Source organism: Heteronotia binoei, chromosome 3 (assembly GCF_032191835.1).
Source record: "Heteronotia binoei isolate CCM8104 ecotype False Entrance Well chromosome 3, APGP_CSIRO_Hbin_v1, whole genome shotgun sequence".
Classification (NCBI taxonomy): Eukaryota; Metazoa; Chordata; class Lepidosauria; order Squamata; family Gekkonidae; genus Heteronotia; species Heteronotia binoei.
In genome coordinates this window covers 27,935,094-27,954,805 of record NC_083225.1, presented here as the reverse complement: position 1 = coordinate 27,954,805, position 19,712 = coordinate 27,935,094, and the positions used below count along the sequence as shown (strand labels likewise).

Here is a 19,712-nt window from a genome sequence, read left to right as displayed (position 1 = left end):
TCCAGACCTGAGCAATGTTCCAGGTTGGTTGATTAGTGAGAGAGGGAGGAAGAAGCAGGGAGATGTTATGAGGGCTTTCAGAGGAGGGAGAGAAAAAACATGGCCAGCCCTGGAACCTTTAGCATCCTAGTATAGGCTAACTACGTGTGCCTCCCCTTCTTTGGGGTTGCTGCGGCCAGATCTCTCAATTCTATCCTGTGGGCCCATAGGATAGAATGGAGAGACTGGGCCTCCTTCTATAGCGTCGGTCTGCAGTGGTGGCCCAATCCTGTCCATAGGATAGAATGGAGATGTGAGGGAGCCAGGGTCAGCGAGCAAAGGGGACCACCTTGAATCCTGTCACAGCTTTACCCAGTACCTCAGAAGAACTAAAATTAACCTTGTCAGAAATAAATGATGGCACATATAGTGTTTTTAAGTTCAAAACAAATAATATGTTTTATTATATACAGCTTGGCTGGGAAGGGAGGAAATAATATCAGAGGCTTGTAATGTTAGAATCATTAGCCGGGAGAAAATCAAACTAGAAAACTCAAGAACACTTTATATGTCAGGCTATTATTATTATTATTATTATTATTATTATTATTATTAAAAACAGTGTTTCTCTCAGTTGGATAACACTCTTCAGATATAAATCTTTGTTCAAGATGGATTTGGATTTTTAATATCTCCACACACTGTCTCTTCCCTCAGAGATAACTGACTAATGTTGTGTAAGAACTCCCCACCACAGACCCTTTCCCCTAGGATACTAGGTATCCCCTTGTCTGAAGAGCTATACCCTGAACTCTGACACCCTTGGTGGCCCTTTACACTGACACCTCATACACTTGTGTTAAGTCCCTTTCCAATGCTAGGATCTCTGTTTGACTTCTGGAATTTCACACAGACACATGCACCTTTTGTCCTTCTCACAGTGTATGGTTGTGATCTTTCTTAGAACCAGAAATCTGCCCTTTGGCTCTGACAGAACTCCTCAGCGGAGTCTTTAAACTTGCTCTGCCTTGTGACACTCTGTTCCACAAGATTTTCCCAGAAAGAGCCACGGTTAGCCCCTTCTAATAAACAGACTCTCCACAGACAAGTGCTCTAATCAAATGCCAGCTCTGTCACAGACTGCCTACACTGCAGTCTCACTCAGGCCTCTCTCAGTCCGATCTCAACTGGAACTGAGGAGATTTTTCTCTGCCTGCCTCATTTTCTTGTTACATTGGCTAACCACCTCCATAAGTAACCAATCACAGTGGGTGTCTCAACTGTCATTAGCGCAGACTGAGTTCCTTTCCATCAGGCCACTGACCACAAAGAAGGGATTGTTCCGTGCCACCAATGCCTTTCAGGGTCTCTGAGAGGTGTGTGTGTGGGGGAGATCCTTTCCCTGCTTTTGCACCCAAAGAATGCAAAATCTGGGAGAAAGCCCTGCTGCCTGTGCCTCTCGGAGACTCTGAGAGGCCTATGCAGAGGGGAACTCGAAGAAGCAGCCAGACTGGGAGTTGGTGTGATGTCTTAGAAGGTTGGTGCCTTAGGCAATTGCCTAGTTTGGCTAGTGGCAGGGCCGGCCCTGAGAAAAAATGGTGGGAGAGGAGAAGATGCGGCAAAGTGCAGCAGCGCAACTGTTAACTGAATTGCCTTTATTGGCAAATATTTGGCCGATGCTGTGCAAATTGCACTGGCTACCAACTGAGTACCGGATCTGCTTCAAGATTCTAATACTGACATTTAAAGCCTTTTGCGGCCTGGGTCCAACATACCTGCGGGACCACCTCTCCCCATATGAGCCCTGGAGATTACTGAGATCAGCCAACTAACATTTTTTGGCCGTCCCTGGCCCAAAGGACGTCCAGAGTGCCTCGACCAGGGCCAGTACTTTTTCAGCCCTGGCCTCGGCCTGGTGGAATCAGCTCCCCCTATGAGATTCAGGCCCTACCGGATTTACTACCATTCCGTAGGGCCAGCAGGATGGAGCTATTCTGCCAGGCTTTTGGTGGAGGCAAGCAGGCATCCTCACTTCACTGCTTATACTGTCTGTTGTCCTCCCCTACAATGACCTGTTAATTTACCATCTTAACTATTAGATTTCAGGTCTGCATTTATGACATCTGTGTTTTAATCTGGAAAACGTACCCGCACCACCTATGCTCTATTTTATCTTGTTGGCTTGTTTTGACCGTTTTATTATTTTATTGTCAGGTTTAACAGTAATATATTACGTCTGTAATCTGCCCTGAGCCCGTCATGGGAAAAGGTGGAATATAAATTTAATAAATAAATAGATGAAGTGCCCTCACAACCCCTGATAGATCCTCCAATTGATGTGTGTGCATGTGTGTCTGTGTGTGTGTTTTGCATGCACATGTTTATGTTTCGCATCCATTTATTATTGCAGGGGAACATTTGAGAATTTGCCGTCAGGAATATACATGCTGCACGTCAGAAATGGAAGACAAGCTGAGCCAGCAAAGCAAACTGGAATTTGAGAACTTTGTGGAGGAGATGAGTCACTTTGTGCGTACAACCTTTGTGTCCAGGCACAAGAAATTCGATGGTGAGTGGCAGTTTTGCGTACGTTTGGAGTCAAAATGTGTGGCCACCAGCCTCTTTACCATGTTGTTGAGTTGTTCCATTTCAGATTGTACTTGAGAGATTTAAAAATGGAGGTTCTTCATTTTTTTTAAAACGTTCCTGTGAACATACAAAGCTGACGTTTCAGACAGAAGGCTAGGCACCAATCCTGCTTCCTGACATGCTGATTTTGTGCTTGTGCTGAGGTTCACTTCTATATTGACTAACCTCGACAAATCTGGTCTCACACCTGTAGCTTGAAGCGGTACACTTGAGTAACAGATACGCCAAGTGTGATGCCTGAGCATGTTCTATAGATGCACCAAGGGAACTTGTTTATCATGTGCTATAGGTCCATCATGTGCTATAGGTGGAATTCTAGCAGGAGCTCCTTTGCATGTTAGGCCACATACCTCTGATGTAGGCAATCCTCCAAGAGCTTACAAGGCTCTTTTTTGGTAAGCTCTTGGAGGACTGGCTACATCAGGGGTGTGTGGCCTAATATGCAAAGGAGCTCCTGCTAGAATCCCACCCCTGGCTCCATCTAATTTATCATGTGCAATAGGTGAGACAGCTTGTGAGGTGCAGGAGGTGCACCTAGTGAGACTGCTTATCGTGATGCTGCAGGTGCACCGGGTTCATGCTATGCGATAGATGCACCAAAGTGGGATTACTGATCCCTTGCAACAGGGCTACCAAGTGAGATTGCATACTGTGTGCTTTTTTTTTTTTTTTGGAAGGTCCAAGCAACAAATCTCTTCTATATCCTCTCGCAGCCTTTACTTGACATTCCATGGTTTATCATAAGAGACCATTTATTCAGAAGAAATGTTAATTGCATTTTCAAGGCAATTACTAGCAAGGCCTTGGCCAGAATCCATTGAATTATCTCATTTCGGTTGTTGCCCAGATAGGACAAGAACTTTCTTTAAAGCTGGCATCCCTGATCTGAGATTATTGCTTTTTAATTACATTGCTGTGAAGGGCTAGACTTCGGAGGGCCTGAAGACTTGTCTGCTGTTTAAAAGAGTGAAAGGAAGAATGATTAGATCTCCTTCACTTGATGGCTAATGTTTCTTTCCCCTAATTTAAAAATAAATGTTTTCATTGCGTGGCTAAGTTTACTTTGGCAAAATAAATCACCAACACCCCCTGAAGCTTGGTTGTAGATCAACTCTCAGCCGAGCCTGCTTTTCACAGGGAACACTACGGATGTCCTGTATGGAGTGAAATGTTCCTTATGTCTTCTTGTTGTAGACAGCCCAGATGGCTGCAATCCAGGAGGAGAAACCGCTCCCCCTCCTCCCTTATGTCATCCCTACCAAGGTGGTCTTGAGAACAGGCCCTCCGCTAATGAGTAGTACATGACATTTAAGGCAGAGCATGTATTATCACAGCAGTGGCACCCCCAGCAATGGCCTCCCCATTGCAAGTTGGTTCCCCTTTGGACTATAGCATTTATAAATATTCACCGTGAGACTCACCATATGCTGATTTTGCCATGGCTTTGGGGACGCAGTGGAAAAGATGATCTGACATCTCGGTGAGGGCTGCTGCTTCTTTTCACGCATCTTCCCTCAAAGGGGCTGAACTCACTGTGGGTGTTTTCATGCTGTCCTCCAGAACATATGTTGAAATCATGTCGGAGGTCAACATTCTGTTGATTCATGGAAGGATTCAGTGGGCTGTCCAAATTGGTGTTAAAGCCTTTGTGTGTGTGTGTGTGTGGTAACCTGTTAACATTAAGCCGTGTTAAGAATTGGTGAGCAGTTTTTGAGAGGGCTTGTCTGGAGAACAGCTAGCAAATTGAAACAAAGATGCAGAAGGTATGAACATGGTTAGTAGAATGGAGCCCAAATAATTGCTGAGGTTTGCCACTGATAAGTTTCATGTTTGATTTACTAATATCTCTGTTTTCCTGGTAATCTTTGGTATTATGGTGAATATGAGGGCAGTGTTGCTGCATTTTCTAATAGTAGAGCTTGTCATATAAATGTATTTTCCATCATATCAGCTCGGGGCCGATAGGAGATGTTGAGAGCATGTGTTGATTTTAAGGTTTTACTGTTTTAAGAAATTGAAACGTACTGGTTTTAAGGTTTTATCTGTTTAATTATTTAATTGCTTATACTTAAAATTGTTTAATTTTATGCTTGATAAACTGTTGGAAGCCGCCCTGAGCCACTCGTGGGAAGGGCGGGATATAAGTCCCGAATAAATAAATAAAAAATAAATAAATAAATCCGTGTTGTAGAAAAAAGAATTGTGGCTCTATGTAACGTTGGGAGAAAAGGCTGAAGCAGAACTTGACAAGCGAAACCATGAGAATCCCTTTAATAAGTGATTCCTTATTCTCTCCGTCTAAATCACAAACAGAACACCAAAAGACTCCACCCACATCTACAGTTTATTATGAAGAGGCAATTGCCAGTGAGAGACTGATGCAGTGACTTTGTGGGGTTTTTCAAACAATATGTGTTCCTTTGTCTTATTTTATTTTGCCCTAAACAAGAACGCATTTACACACTTATAGTGTGATAGTATTTTTGCTTCTGGTGTTTTTTCACAGCTCCCTCTGGAGAAAATGGCTGATTTGAAGGGTGGACTTTATGGTATTATATGCCCCATCCCAAACCCAAATGTATGCCCCTTCCCAAATGGGCGAATGTTGTCCCCATCTTCAAGAAGGGGGAAAAAGATGATTCAGGTAACTACCGACCTGTCAGCTTGACGTCTATACGTGGAAAAGTTTTAGAACAAATCATCAAACAGTCAGTCCTGGAACTTTTAGAAATAATGGATGTGATTACTAAGAGCCAGCATGGGTTCCTCAAGAACAAGTCATGTCAGACTAACCTGATCTCTTTTTTTGATAAAGTGACTACCTTGCTGGATCAGGGGAATGCTCTAGACATCATCTATCTTGATTTCAGTAAGGCTTTTGATAAGGTTCCACATACTATTCTTGTTGACAAGTTGGTAAAATGTGGTTTTGATCGTGTTACCGTTAGGTGGATCTGTAACTGGTTGACGGATTGCACCCAAGGAGTGCTTGTGAATGGTTTCTCATCCTCTTGGAGAGGAGTGACAAGTGGAGTGTCTCAAGGATCTGTCCTGGGACCTGTTTTGTTCAACATCTTTATCAATGATTTGGATGAAGAAATAGAGGGAATGCTTATTAAATTTGCAGATGATACTAAATTGGGAGGGGTTGCAAACACAGAAGAAGACAGAAACAGGATACAGGATGACCTTGACAGACTGGAAAACTGGGCTAAAATCAATAAAATGAATTTTAACAGGGATAAATGTAAAGTTCTGCATTTAGGTAGGAAAAATCCAATGCATGATTATAGGATGGGGGAGACTTGTCTTAGCAGTAGTATCTGCGAAAAGGATCTAGGCGTCTTAGTGGATCATATGCTGAACATGAGCCAACAGTGTGATGCGGTGGCTAAAAAGGCAAATGCAATTTTGGGCTGTATCAACAGAAGTATAGTGTCCAGATCATGTGATGTGATGGTATCGCTTTACTATACTCTGGTAAGACCTCACGTGGAATATTGTGTTCAGTTTTGGGCACCACATTTTAAGAAGGATATAGACAAGCTGGAACGGGTCCAGAAAAGGGCGACGAAGATGGTGAGGGGTCTGAAGACCAAGTCCTATGAGGAAAGGTTGAAGGAGCTGTGGATGTTTAGCCTGGAGAGGAGGTGGCTGAGAGGTGGTATGATCACCATCAAGTACTTGAAGGACTGTCATATAGAGGATGGGGTGGAATTGTTTTCTTTGGCCCTGGAAGGTAGGACCAGAACCAATGGGTTGAAATTAAATCAAAAGAGTTTCCGGCTCAACATTAGGGAGAACTTTCTGACCATTAGAGCGGTTCCTCAGTGGAACAGGCTTCCTCGGGAGGTGGTGGGCTCTCCTTCCTTGGAGGTTTTTAAACAGAGGCTAGATGGCCATCTGACAACAAGGAAGATCCTGTGAATTTAGGGGGAGGTGTTTGTGAGTTTCCTGCATTGTGCAGGGGGTTGGACTAGATGACCCTGGAGGTCCCTTCCAACTCTATGATTCTATGAAACCCCACCCTCTCCCAGATCCACCCCCAAAGTCTCCAGGTACTTTCCAACACAGACCTGGCAACCCTAAGTAGGAGAGATGGACAAGGGAATCTCTGTAGATACAATTCTGGTTTGTTTTTCTTGTGGTTTATAGTAGGCCCTGTTCTGAGAGCCCTGAGAGGATTGGCTACATCAGGGGTGTGTGGCCTAATATGCAAAGGAGTTCCTGTTACAAAAAAGAGTCCTGTGGGGAAATAATTAAAAAAATATAAAGAAGACAGATGGAAATCTTCATCATACCACTGTGGCCACGTAGGAGAAGGTTATTTTAAAAGTATGATAGGAGTAAGTTTTTGTTATGCCAATTATAATTCCAGAAGCATTTTAAGGTAGATGCTGAGCTGATCTAATTTAGTACACCTCCCAATGATGTCAGGAGTGTTTGGCAGACACAAACAAGTTGCGATAGTGAGCTCCAACCCCTCTTTTTCTTCAAAAGCCAGGTGGGGCAGGTGCTACAGTCCAGAGGGAATCTGGCTGAGATGGAGGGCCGTAGCAGACACCATTGCCTCCTTGTGAACATATGAAGCTGCCTTATACTGAATCAGACCTTTGGTCCATCAAAGTCAGTATTGTCTTCTCAGACTGGCAGCGGCTCTCCAGGGTCTCAAGCTGAGGATTTTCACACCTATTTGCCTGGACCCTTTTTTTGGAGATGCCAGGGATTGAACCTGGGACCGTCTGCTTCCCAAGCAGATGCTCTACCACTGAGCCACCGTTCCTCCCATGAGTGCATGAGTATGCTGCTGTCATTTTAAAGTCACTGCTGTCATTTTAAAAAGGTAGTCCCCTGTGCAAGCACCAATCTTTTCTGACTCTGAGGTGACGTTGCTTTCACGTTTTCATGGCAGGCTTTTTATGAGGTGGTTTGCCATTGCCTTCCCCAGTCATCTACATTTCCCCCCCCCCAGCAAGCTGGGTACTCATTTTACTGACCCCGGAAGGATGGAAGGCTGAGCCAACTTGAACTGGCTACCTGAAACCAGCTTCCACTGGGATCGAACTCAGGTCATGAGCAGAGTTCAGTCTGCAGTACTGCAGCTTTACCACTCTGCGCCACGGGGCTAGCTGTCATTTTAAAGACCCTTAAAAATACTGCAAAGGCCTGATCCTCTTTGGAGCGGCAGCATGGTGGGATGAGGGACTCCCCCCCCCCCCCACCCATGCCATAGCGAGGGCTGAAGCAGCTACAGCCCCCTTAAAGCTGTTTCACTACCTGAAAAGTCAAGGGGCTGGACCCTATGCAGCGTTCTTTGATGACTTTTGAATGGTGGCAGATTCCTCATGTCATGATTAGTCTGGCCCTGAATGAAAAAGTAGGCTGGGTCCAACCCCATATTTTCCAACAGTGCCTGGTAGGTTAATTAATCTGCTTTTAGCCTCTTTGGCTGCCAAACAGATTAACCGGATTGTAGTCGGGCATTCCATTACAATGACGTATCTTCCCTTGATGAAGAGCTGACTCACAGGTAGAACATTAAGCTGGGGAGGGGGGCATTTTCCTGGCGTTCGTGTTCCTCTCATAGGCCAGAAAAGCATCGGTCTCCCTGGCTCTACCTGCTCTTTTACCTGAGAGCCAGTTTGGTGTAATGGTTAAGTGTGAGGACTCTTATCTGGGAAAACCAGGCTTGATTCCCCACTCCTCCACTTGACATCTGCTGGAGTGACCTGGGGTCAGTCATAACTCTGTCAGAAGCTGTTCCTCTCAAGAGCAGTTTCTGTGAGAGCTCTCTCAGCCCCACCTACCTCACAGGTGTCTGTTGTGGGGAGGGTAAGGGAAAGGAGATTGTAAGATGCTCTGAGACTCCTTTGGGTAGTGAAGGGCGGGGTATAAATCCAATGTCCTCCTCCTCTTCTTCTTCTTCTTCTTCTTCTTCTTCTTCTTCTTCTTCTTCTTCTTCTTCTTCTTCTTCTTCTTCTTCTTCTTCTTCTTCTTCTTCCTTCTTCTCCTCCTCCTCTTCCTCCACTGTTTTCCAGCCACCTTTCTTTCTTCCCCAGATCACACAAGTCAGGAGAGCAGCGGAAGGGCCGGAGGTGCTTGCCGCTTGCCCTCTTTGCTGTGGAGCTTTCAGAAGGAGAGGGATGAACTCCGGGTTGACAGCTGGCAATGCTCCTTGCCCAGTGACTCATGACCAGAGACCCGTTTAGCCTCGGAATCATATCGAATGCTTTCCAAATGCAAATCCCGTCAGTGTTTCTAGCAAGAGGCACTGAAGCAAACAAATGGATTCCCCCCCCCCTCCCCTTCCCTCCCTGGAAACATTTGCAGGAGAGAAGTCACATCACCGTTACCCTTGCCACAGATAATGCTTCCCATTTAATGTCCTGTCTGGTCAGGGCAAAGTTAGCTGGCAGACTGAAAGAAGGGCCCTTTCTAGGAACGGACAGACCATCTTGTTTTTAACTCCTGGTCCCCAAGAGGTCTACCCTGAAGCAGCCCTTCCCACTGTTGCCATTACGCTGTCATCTTATCATCACCAAATCCCCGGCACGGTGGCTCTACTGAGCAGCTGTTTTGCAGCCAAGCCAGTTTCTTTTTTTAAGCAGCCGGAATCAAGGGGTTTTGCCGTGAATGTTAATGAGTGGGTGGTATCTCTTTGGTGGCATTTCCTAACTAATCCTCTGAATAACTATAGGCAAATAGCAATGAGATCTGGATTTTTTTAAAGGAAAAAAAACAATTAAAAGGAAGCTGGTTACAGTCTTACGCCACGTTTGTAAGTAAGAAGTGCTCTGCTTTCTGTGGCAAAGGGATTCATTCCCGTGGGGACCACACACATGATATTGTTGCATTTTGGACTTGTTGCGAACCTCTGCGGAAAATAAGAGGGGCTATCCCCTGAGTGCTATAAAAAAACAAAGCATCCCATGTACTTATATACCTCTTCCTTGGAGAATTCGGAAGCTGTTATAGGGCGATGAGTTTCTTTCTCCCTTTTTAATGATTGAGGAACGAGAAGACAGCGCTCTCTCTTTGCAAAGTATCTAGAATTCCTTTTTTCAACTTTGTTTGGATTTCTATCCCAATTTTTGTCAGCAACAGGGACCAAATGGCTTACTGTGTCGCACTTGCTGCCTGCACGTTATCCTTGGAGCAACAACCCTGTGAGGTGGGTTAGGTCAACAAAGTGATTGGCCTAAGGTTTAAGCCAGGTTCTTCCATAGGTTCTCTAACCACTGCCCCACACTGCTTGCTCAATTATAAACCAAAGCACACAAGGGGACTGTGTAGATCCTGAAAAATACACAAAAGCCGAAGCCCATGATCTACGACCACAAAACCTTCAAATAAATTCAGATGACCATCAAAATGTCTTATCAGGAGGTATACATTCAATATAAATCATTCACATGCAAGCCAACTCAAGGCAAAACACTCATAACATGGAAAGATCAACACGAACCCTTTCAGATTCAATAGCGGAAAGTCCATACTGTCCACGTAGATCCCGATGTCATTGAATGCTGTAAAATTCAAATTGTCATTTCCGTATTTCAAGTCCCAAAATATGTCCCAAAAAGCAGCGCTACGGTACACCAGTAAGACACTGTTTCCCTGATGGCTTCCTCAGGCGCATTCGTAATGTAGAGACTATGTTACCAGTGATACAGTCCCCAATCATACATCGAGTCAAGCCAATACTTGCTAACTGGCATCAAGAAAAGCTTTGCAAGCTTGGGATGTAACAGTGCTCTCTTCTTTGGAAGTTTTCGAACAGGCTAGATGGCCGTCTGACAGCAATGCTGATTCTGTGAATTGAGGTGGATCAAGGGAGGGAGGACAGGAAGGGTTGCATCAGTGCTTAGTTCTCGTGGCCCTTTCTTACACACCCAGGGAAATGCTGTTCACCACTTGGGGATTAGGCAGCAATTTTTCTCCAGGCCAGTTTGGCCAGACTTTTTGCCATCTTCTGGGCATGGAGCAGGGGTCACTGGATGTGTGTGTGTGTGTGCAGGGGGGGGGGGGGGGTATTTGTGAATTTCCTGCATTGTGCAGGGGGTTGGACTAGATGGCCCAGGAGCTTCCTCCAATTCTGTGTCTTTATGATTCACCCATAATAATGAAACTGTCTCTGTACCTGATCAAGGAAACAGCAAAACACCCCTACGTGCCAGCAGTTTTCATAAAGAACTGTTGCATTTGTATTGGGCTGACCTGTGGGGAAGTCCAGTCATGGGGGAGATATATGTATCTGCACCAGAAACTCTTTTGGACATTCACAGACAATGCAGAAATGTTCTATCATGCTGATGTTTTATGATAAGTGCATTTCAGAGTTATATGCATCAGTGCAGAAGTACTTTTCATATGAGTCAGCTAAAGTAGTCCTGCACTATGAGTGAAAACTTCTGGTGTACATCTTGATATAGATACCACAGCATAGATAACCAATGGTATTAGTTGATGGCAACCTGGGGTTAGGCTTTCTCTACGCATGTTCACAAGTCTCCAGCTTGGCTATGGTAGGTATCATTGATTGTCTTCCTGTGTTGAAGACCTCGGAGGAAGCAGTGTGAGACCTCATGTCGACTGAAGACACCCCTAGACCTCGCTAGGCTTCTTTGTGCATGTCTGAACTGGAGTGTGAACTCTATTCCAAAATCCATTCTAGAGATTTGGCAGAGCAGAATACTATACACCTGGCTCTGCCAAACTTTTTGGAATAGACTGTATCGCGATGCGAGTCTTTACACTTAAGGCAAATTGGGAAATCAACTTACATGCTTGCTGTTTGCGGATCTTCAGTGGCTGGATCAGGGCTTGACCATGGTTCCAGTTCAACAAGCTCATTTGTTTCTGTCTTCTCTGCCCATTAGTTTACACCACACCTTTCTTCTTGTGGCCCATAGTTTAGCTAAAATCCATTTCTGCAATACTTTTGCTTTATCCATAAGAAACCAGATAGTGCCTTTACCACATACATGCCCTTAATCCCATGGACAAAATATCCATGTGGAACAGGATGTCTTGTCCAGTGATTCTTGCAGTTGTGGGTAATTAAAAGTATTGCTGTGATCAGAGATATCTGTGAATTTAGTAGGGTTCCCAGCCTACCACTGAAGGCAGAGGTTCTCCCAGTTTTGGGGGCCCCAACTCACCAGCCCAGAGCTGGCTGGTGGGGGGCTTCCCACCCCCAAAGAGTTCCGTTGGTGCCCAACATGCCCTGCATGATGATGTAGCCCAGAAGTGACATCATCACACCAGGCATGTCATGTAGGGGGCACTCTAGCATTTGGGTAAAAACTCTATGGCACTATTTATCCCCCACCGGCAGCCAGGTAGGACCTGGCAACCCTAGAATTTTGACTCCTTGACCTGATTTGCAAAATCAGAAAACAGGTGGTCTTTTTTAAAAAAACCAAACAAACAGAAAATAATCTGTTTCTGAATGTATCTGTCAGCAGTTCACTGACTTTCGCTGTAGGGAATCATGACTGGCCCTATGGATCAATGTGGCTGTTAAAGTGTAGTGTGCCCCACACTGTCTGGGCTTGCTGGAACTGATTCTAATTAGAACATCTTCCCTAGGCAGGGAAGTGAAATTGCTAGGCCATAGGCAAAAGTGGGGTCGTGAACAAACAGGAGGCCACGTCCCATAAGCAGTCATTGGATTCTAGGCAGAAGATAAAGGTCTAATAAACAGGCAGTGTAGAGTTAAGTCTTTTTACGCTGCTTAAAGGTACCACAACTGACCAGCCAAGTCAGAGGAAGAGTTTATATAGTCCAAGCAAGGGCTTTTTTTTTTTTTTGTAGCAGGAACTCCTATGCATATTAGGCCACATACCCCTGATGCAGCCAATCCTCCAAGAGCTTACAGTAGGCCCTGTAATAAGAGCCCTGTAAGCTCTTGGAGGATTGGCTACATCAGGGGGGTGTAGCCTAATATGCAAAGGAGTTCCTGCTACAAAGAAAGCCCTGGTCCCAGCCTCACCCTGATTGGCTCTCTTGTTCACCTGCCTGTAATGGATTTGCATAGGCTGCAGTTCTCAGAATGGCCACTTGTGGAATGGTGCTCCAGTTTCTATCAGCTTTGATCAGCTTTGCCTGTCAATGCAACAGCACAGGGAGTAACACTGAATCCTGACTCCCAGAGTCCTGGATTCGAGACCCCTGGCCATCTTAAGCACCTTGAAACGAGTACTGCCCTTATCTCTTTAAAATGGTGCATCCTGCCATTAATATAGGAACGGGGTAGTTATGGTTAACATTAATACCAGAAACTATTCTATCTTTCAGAATCCATACAGTTGTCTATAGGTATAGGTCAGCTAGAAAGGAAGAAAAATGATATATAAATAGAGAAAATGTGCAGAAGAATGAATGTGTATGGGTATTGGTTGGGTTAAGGGTTTTAAAGGGCTTTTTATTGGTGCCCGCCTGCCATCTGAATGCTTCTAATGGTATCATCATAGCTGGTCCATCAAAATCAGGTAGATCCAACGTCACTTAAAACAAAGATTTATGGCAATTCACTGCCCATATTTTACGCAGACTCTGGTCTCAAAGGTATTGACAGTGTCACATTAGTGAGAGGGAGAGGCAGTAAAAGCCCCATAAAACTTGCTTGATTTACAGTTCCTTGATCATTTTTCATAGAAATATCCAAATGACAAAAAACAAAATACCTCTTTCTCAGAGAAGACACAATAAGAGGACAGCTCCTATCTGTTAGGATATCTGTGGAAACAGAGGCTACTTTTAGAAAAAAAAATAGCAAGGAACATTCCTTTGCAGTAAAGCTCACAAGTGCAGAAGAAGAAGGAGACTGTACTGGATTTAGATCCTGTCCTATACTCTGAATTTCAGAGTCTCAGAGCGGTCACAATCTCCTTTACCTTCCCCTTCCCCCCACAACAGACACCCTGTGGGGTGGGTGGAGTTGAGAGAGCTCTTGTAGCAGCTTTTCAAGGACAACTTATACAAGAGCTATGGCTGACCCAAGGCCATCCCAGCAGCTACAAGTGGAGGAGTGGGGAATCAAACCTGGTTCTCCCAGATAAGAGTCCGCACATTTAACCACTATACCAAGCAGCTTGGCTTGGCATGGAAGCCAGAATAGATGATGGTTCCCCTGGGGAGGCAATAGAGGGGACTCAAGGGCCAGGCAAACCCCAGGAGGCAGTAGGGCCCAGGCTGCCAGTCACATGATGGCAGAACCGCCAGCCTAGCAAGTAGGGTTGCTGTCCCCCAGGTCCTGATTTTGGGGGCTTTTGGGGGAACACCCAAACAATGATGTCATCACTCAACATCCCTGACATGATGATGTCTCTTCCAGGTGACATCATCACACCAGGAACATCATGTGGTGATGTTCTGGCTTTGGGGCAAACACCATCACTTTAAAGCTGAAAAAAACCATAGAGTTTTGCTCCCAAACCAGAATGTCACCTTCAATGTTGCTGATGTGATGATGTCACTTCCGGGTGATGTCATCACACTGGGAAAGTGACATGCAACATCCAGCCCACCCCTGAATGCCCCGCAAATCTATGGAGAGAGGACCTGGCATCACTCTGCTAGCAAGAGTGATGCCAGGAAGCAGCAGCTAGGTGGAAATCACTGTAGAGTGATTGTGGGTTGCAAGAACACTGGGTGAAAAGTCCCTGAGGAGGGAACCTTCACCCAGGTGCAGATGGGCCAGAGTCCCAGTCTGAGGTCCAGTCCAGGAAAGAATGGCCCTTTCTTCTTTTGTGTTTGCTACGGCTCTCACCTCCCACTTCCGTCACTTTAAAAACCTGCTTCCATATTCACGTGTACACTCATCCCACTCTCCAATCGAATTTTGAAATTCCTTCCACGTTAGGCTTCCCAATCCCCAGGTCCCAGTGGGGGATCCCCAGGTGTTACAGGCTTCCCCAGGCCCCCAGCCAGCTGGCTGGCGTGGGAAGCCCCCTCAGCCACCATGCAGCTCCAGGACTTGGGCAGGTTTAGAAACCTGCAAACAGGTCCCTTTCAAAATGTGTGTGTGTCTCTGTGCCTTTAAAGTTGAGCAAGAAGTACTTCATGGGAAGGGTTGTTTCAGAGCAACTGTGTGTGTGTGTGAGAGAGAGGGGGGGTGGGCAGCACCAGAACCAGTAAGTGTGTGAGTGTGTGTGAGAGAGGGGGTTGCCAGTCCCCAGGTTTGGAGGCCCTCTCCCCCCACTTTAGGGTCATCAGAAAGGGGCCGGAGGGGGGGAGGGAAATGTCTACTGGGCAATTATTCCCTATGGAGAATGATTCCCATAGGGAATAATGGAGAATTGATCCATGGGTATTGGGAGCTCGGGGGGGGCTGTTTTTTGAGGTAGAGGCACCAAATTTTCAGTAAAGCATCTAGTGCCTCTCTTCAAAATACCCTCCAAGTTTCAAAAAGATTGGACCAGGGGATCTAATTCTATGAGCCCCAAAAGAAGGTACACCCATCCTTCATTATTTCCTGTGGAAGGAAGGCATTTAAAAAGGTGGGCTGTTCCTTTAAATGTGATGGCCAGAACTCCCTTGCTCCTGGCTCTGCCCCCAAAGTCTCCTGGTTTCACCCCCAAACTTCCCAGATATTTCTTGAATTGGACTTGGAACCCTATTCCGCATCCTTTTCCCAGCATTCTGCTGTCATTCCAGTGTATCTCTGTAGTTTCCAAGAGTGGTTTTGCAGAGCAGTATTTCCCCCCTCCCTCTCTAAATTCGCTTCCAAGCCTTAAAAAGCAGAAACATTTCCTCTGATTTCCCCCCCTCCCCTGGCAGGCTAATTGGTCTGTTCTTATTGGTCAGTTTCACACTATGCATGTCTTTTGAAATAGGAGATTAGGAAAGTAAGATAGCTTGGTTGGTTAAGATGCTGGGGTTTTTGGATTTGGGAAAAAAAAGGTTTCTTTTTACATTGACTCTGACCACAAACATTTCAAACATGAGAATAATGCTGTGGAACCTAGTTTTAAAAAAAACCAAAATTCTGGTCCATCGTCATCTCCTTTTGTAACTTCTAAATAACAATGGGAGGGGGGGACTAAGGCTGCAAAGCACTGACATCTCCATCTCTCCCGCTTTCCAGCCAAGGGGTCAGCATTGGCTCTCACTAAATTTTTAAAGCACTGCCTGGCAGTGGGAGTGTTTTTCTCCAGCAAACTCCTTGATTTCTGATAAAGTGGGGGGAGGTTACTCATGGCAACCCCACAGTAAATTCAGCTGAAAGAACCTCCTATTTCAAAGGGCACACCCAGTGTGAAACTAACCAATCAGGAGAAACCAATTTCAAAACACTACCCAGGTTTTCTCATTGGTATGTAGAATATATACACCGCAATTCTCAATACAAATCAGAGAGAGAGAGAAAATAATCAGAAGTAAGCTGTGCATGCAGAATGGACCAATGTGTCTAGGAAATAATTATAAGAGATAATGTTTTTATCATTATATTTGTGAACCACCTTGAGCAGGTCTCTGAAAAGGGGGCATATAAATATTCTGTGTCCAAGGTGAATAGTCAAAACAGGTGGCTTCTTCACTCTCCGATAGGTAACAACCCAGTCCATGGCTGGTAAAAGTCTGAGGATTGGTGGGTCACAGAAGCACAGATGGTGTAAAAATTGGCATCAGCTAGTATTAGTCACTCTTACTTCCAAAGCGCGATCATGTTGCCTCTCTTTGGAATGCCTTTTCATCAGAGGTAGATGGTAAATTTCTCTGGAAGAAATGTTCAGTGCTGGATTAATTTGTCACTACGGCTCTGGTCGTAAGTGCACGCCTATCACATTGATGACTACCCTGGCAAATGATAAGTGGAAGTTCTGAAAGAGTCCTCACAGATTAAATACTGTAGGCAGAAGTTTCTTCTCTTTGAAGCTGTGTTTCCAAGGAAAAGCAGCTTGTTCATTATCTCGGTGTAATACTTATTCCTTCGTGGTCATAGAATGTAGTTTAAGTGACAGAAGGGACGCAGAATGTTGGGATGGAGAACAAGAAGAGAAAACTGAACAGCGAGCTGCAGGGGAGAATGAAGTAAAAAACACACAGTGAGGACATTGAAAAGGAGGGAAAATGGACACAGGATGGGCAGGGCGAGATCTAGGGAGCAGCAGAGGGGGCAATTGCCCGGGCGCCTCCGATGGGGGGGTGCCAAATTTGGTATGGAGTCCATTCTATTCTATGGACCCATAACATAGAATGGGCCCAAAAGGGGGCATCATTTTTATTCCCCCCCCCCTCAAAAAACATATAGATCCAGTCCTGAGGATAGGCTTGAGATGAAATCAGGCCTCATTTTGGGCAGGAGCTCTGGAACCTCTAAAATTTATTGCACTCTTTCTTTCTTAACACCGCCCCCGCTCCCAATACTTGTTTCTGGGCTCCATTGTTCAAACCCCCTGTGAGAATTTTGCTGAACTCTTAAAATTTGACAAACTTTCTAATATTTTCTTCCACAAAAAAAAATGGGGAAATAAAACATATAAAGCAGACAGGTGGAAATGTTCATCTTGCCACTGTGGCCACATAGGAGAAAGTCATTTAAAAAGTATGATGGGAGTAAGGTTTTATTATGACCATAATAATTCAAGAAGCATTTTAAGGTAGATGCTGAGCTGATATAATTGAGTACACCTTCCCGGTGACATTAGGGGTGTGTGGCATATGCAAATGAGTTTTGCAAATGAGTTGTGCTAATGAGCTCCGGCACCTCTTTGTTAATAAAATTACTCCAGGATGGAATCAAATTTTCTGACAGAGACTGCTGTGTGGCAAGCTAAAAAATATGGCACTGCGGCCATGAAACAACACTGGCTTGGTCTGAGGCTCATTTCCACTTCTATCTATTTGGCATTTTTTGTGTGGGCTTTTGTGTTCCAAAGACATATCACCACTCTGTCGCTCTCCAGCAGTAGTACGGGCCCATAGATGTTACTGGAAATGTGTTAAATTCATACAGCGAAAACAAAATGGAGTTTGTGACCCCTTTCATGATGAACATATTTGCATGCGTCATGGACTGTTAACTCTTGTGTTTCATGGCCTGCCAAGCCCATTTTCCCCTTTGTGCACCTGCATCTAGTCATTTATTTATTGAAGAGATTCCGTTCTGTGGAAAAAATTGTGGCAATGTACAATTAAAAGGGGGGGGGGAGCACACGTGTATTGCAAGCAATGTATAGCAGTGCTATTAAAAACAACAGTAACTTGTAGCATTTAAAACAACAGCAGTATCATCTTCACTTGACCCCTAATGCTCAAGAGAGTAGCCAGTAGGTAAACTGATGCAGGAATGCAGCTTCAGCGGATAAGGGCAGGGGTGGAATTCTAGCAGGAGCTCCTTTGCATATTAGGCCACACACCCCTGATGTAGCCAATCCTCCAAGAACTTACAAGGCTCTTTTTTTGTAAGCTCTTGGAGGATTGGCTACATCAAGAGGGTGCAGCCTAATATGCAAAGGAGCTCCTGCTAGAATTCCACCCATGGATAAGGGTACCACAGCCAATGCTCCCTCTGTGTCCCCCCCCTCCAGGGGTGTAAACTTTTCAATTTCCCAGGGGGGGGGGACTGGGGCCCAGCCAGAGACATTTGATCCAGTGACATCATAGGGAAGAGCCAGTGACATCACAGGGAGGGGCCTCCATTATCACTACCTATGAATTTATGGAGAAGCTCCCTCCCCATAAATTTAGGGAGCACCCCCTCCCAACAATGCCCATGGACTGAACCAAACCTAGAAAAAGGTGGGAGTTGACCAGAGGTTATAGTGGTATCTCAGAGGTCTCTTGCTGTGTCCTGTTTTTGAAATTTACTTTTAGAATAGTCACTTTAAGATCTGCAAATGTACATATCAAGGGCATAGGACAAACTAATGGTCACAAATTGGACAGTAAAAGGCAATACAGAAAAGCTTGAGGGGAACATTTCCCTCCCCCCCCCCCCCGCCGCTGTTTTCTGATGACCCTGAAGCAGAGGGAGGGCCTCCAAACTGGGGGATCCCCTGCCCCCAACTGGGGATTAGCAAACACTATAAATAAACCACTGCGTTTTTATATTACAAATAAATGCTTAACCAATTTCTTTCGTTATAATGTGATTATATTATTGTCTTCACAAACCGAAATTCATTAAGTGTCCATAGAAAAATAAAAATGTTATTTCACATCACTCTTGTAAGGTAGTACTTTACAGTCCACTGTCTCAGTTCTCCTTTGCTTGAAAGGCGTGGACAGCACCCGTGCTAAAGGAGAACCATTCGTGCAAGCTGCAAAGCAACATTGTATTGTAATGTGTGAGCAACTGCCTTTAGCACGGGTTCCAAAGCTTAAAGAAAAGCGGCCAGTGGAAGGTGAACGAAACACAGAACTGAACCTAGGACCTGTGCAGCCGCCGTCTGTTTGTAAAATGCGGCAGGGCTAATGGTGTGCAAATTTAGTTATTGTCGGGCACTGACCTGAATTCTGCCAAGTTTTTTTTCCCCCACCCATGAAAGGACAAATATGAAAACAGTTCTAGGAAACCAAGAAGCCATGGACTACACGTCTGAAACTGACTAACCTTTCTAATTGGACTGAAATGTTCTTTGTTCAGTGGGGTAGCATGGGAGGATGACACTTGTGCTCTCTTGATAGCAGCACCATCTAATCTGTTTCAGCATCTTCCCCCCTAATTGAAGAGGATGACAATCCTCCTCAATTAAAGTCCCCATTAATGTCCATCTGGCAAACTGATGATCACCCATCCTAACGGGGCAGAAAGGTCAGAGTCCACAGCACATGACCTGGTGGCTATGAATAACGTATTTCTGCATCAATCAGGAAAGCGTTCATTGGGCATAAAATAGCAGATTGTCGAAAGACAGATTTTCAGAATGGACAATCCACTTATTTATTGATGTAGGAATCAGGTAGCTTGCAGCTGTCTAGTGTACATCAACGCTTGCATTTTTGGTGGACTAGTGATAAGAAACACACTCAAGAGAGCTTACATTTCATTGGAAAAAGTGTGACTTCTAATTATTCCAAGCTATTTCCTCAGGGTTTCTTTGATCCAAATCATAGAACATAATTTGTTACGTAAT

The 19,712-nt window shown here is 44.9% G+C and overlaps 1 protein-coding gene across 2 annotated transcripts in view; it reads left to right on the top strand.

The window, feature by feature from the left end:
• Positions 1–19,712, top strand: part of GPC6 (glypican 6) — a 1,229,042-nt gene that overhangs the window by 394,224 nt on the left and 815,106 nt on the right. For both annotated transcript variants that reach the window (XM_060233620.1, XM_060233619.1), the window contains exon 2: positions 2,390–2,548. In XM_060233620.1, coding sequence (XP_060089603.1) covers positions 2,390–2,548 — 159 coding nt within the window. The remainder of the gene's footprint in view (positions 1–2,389; positions 2,549–19,712) is intronic.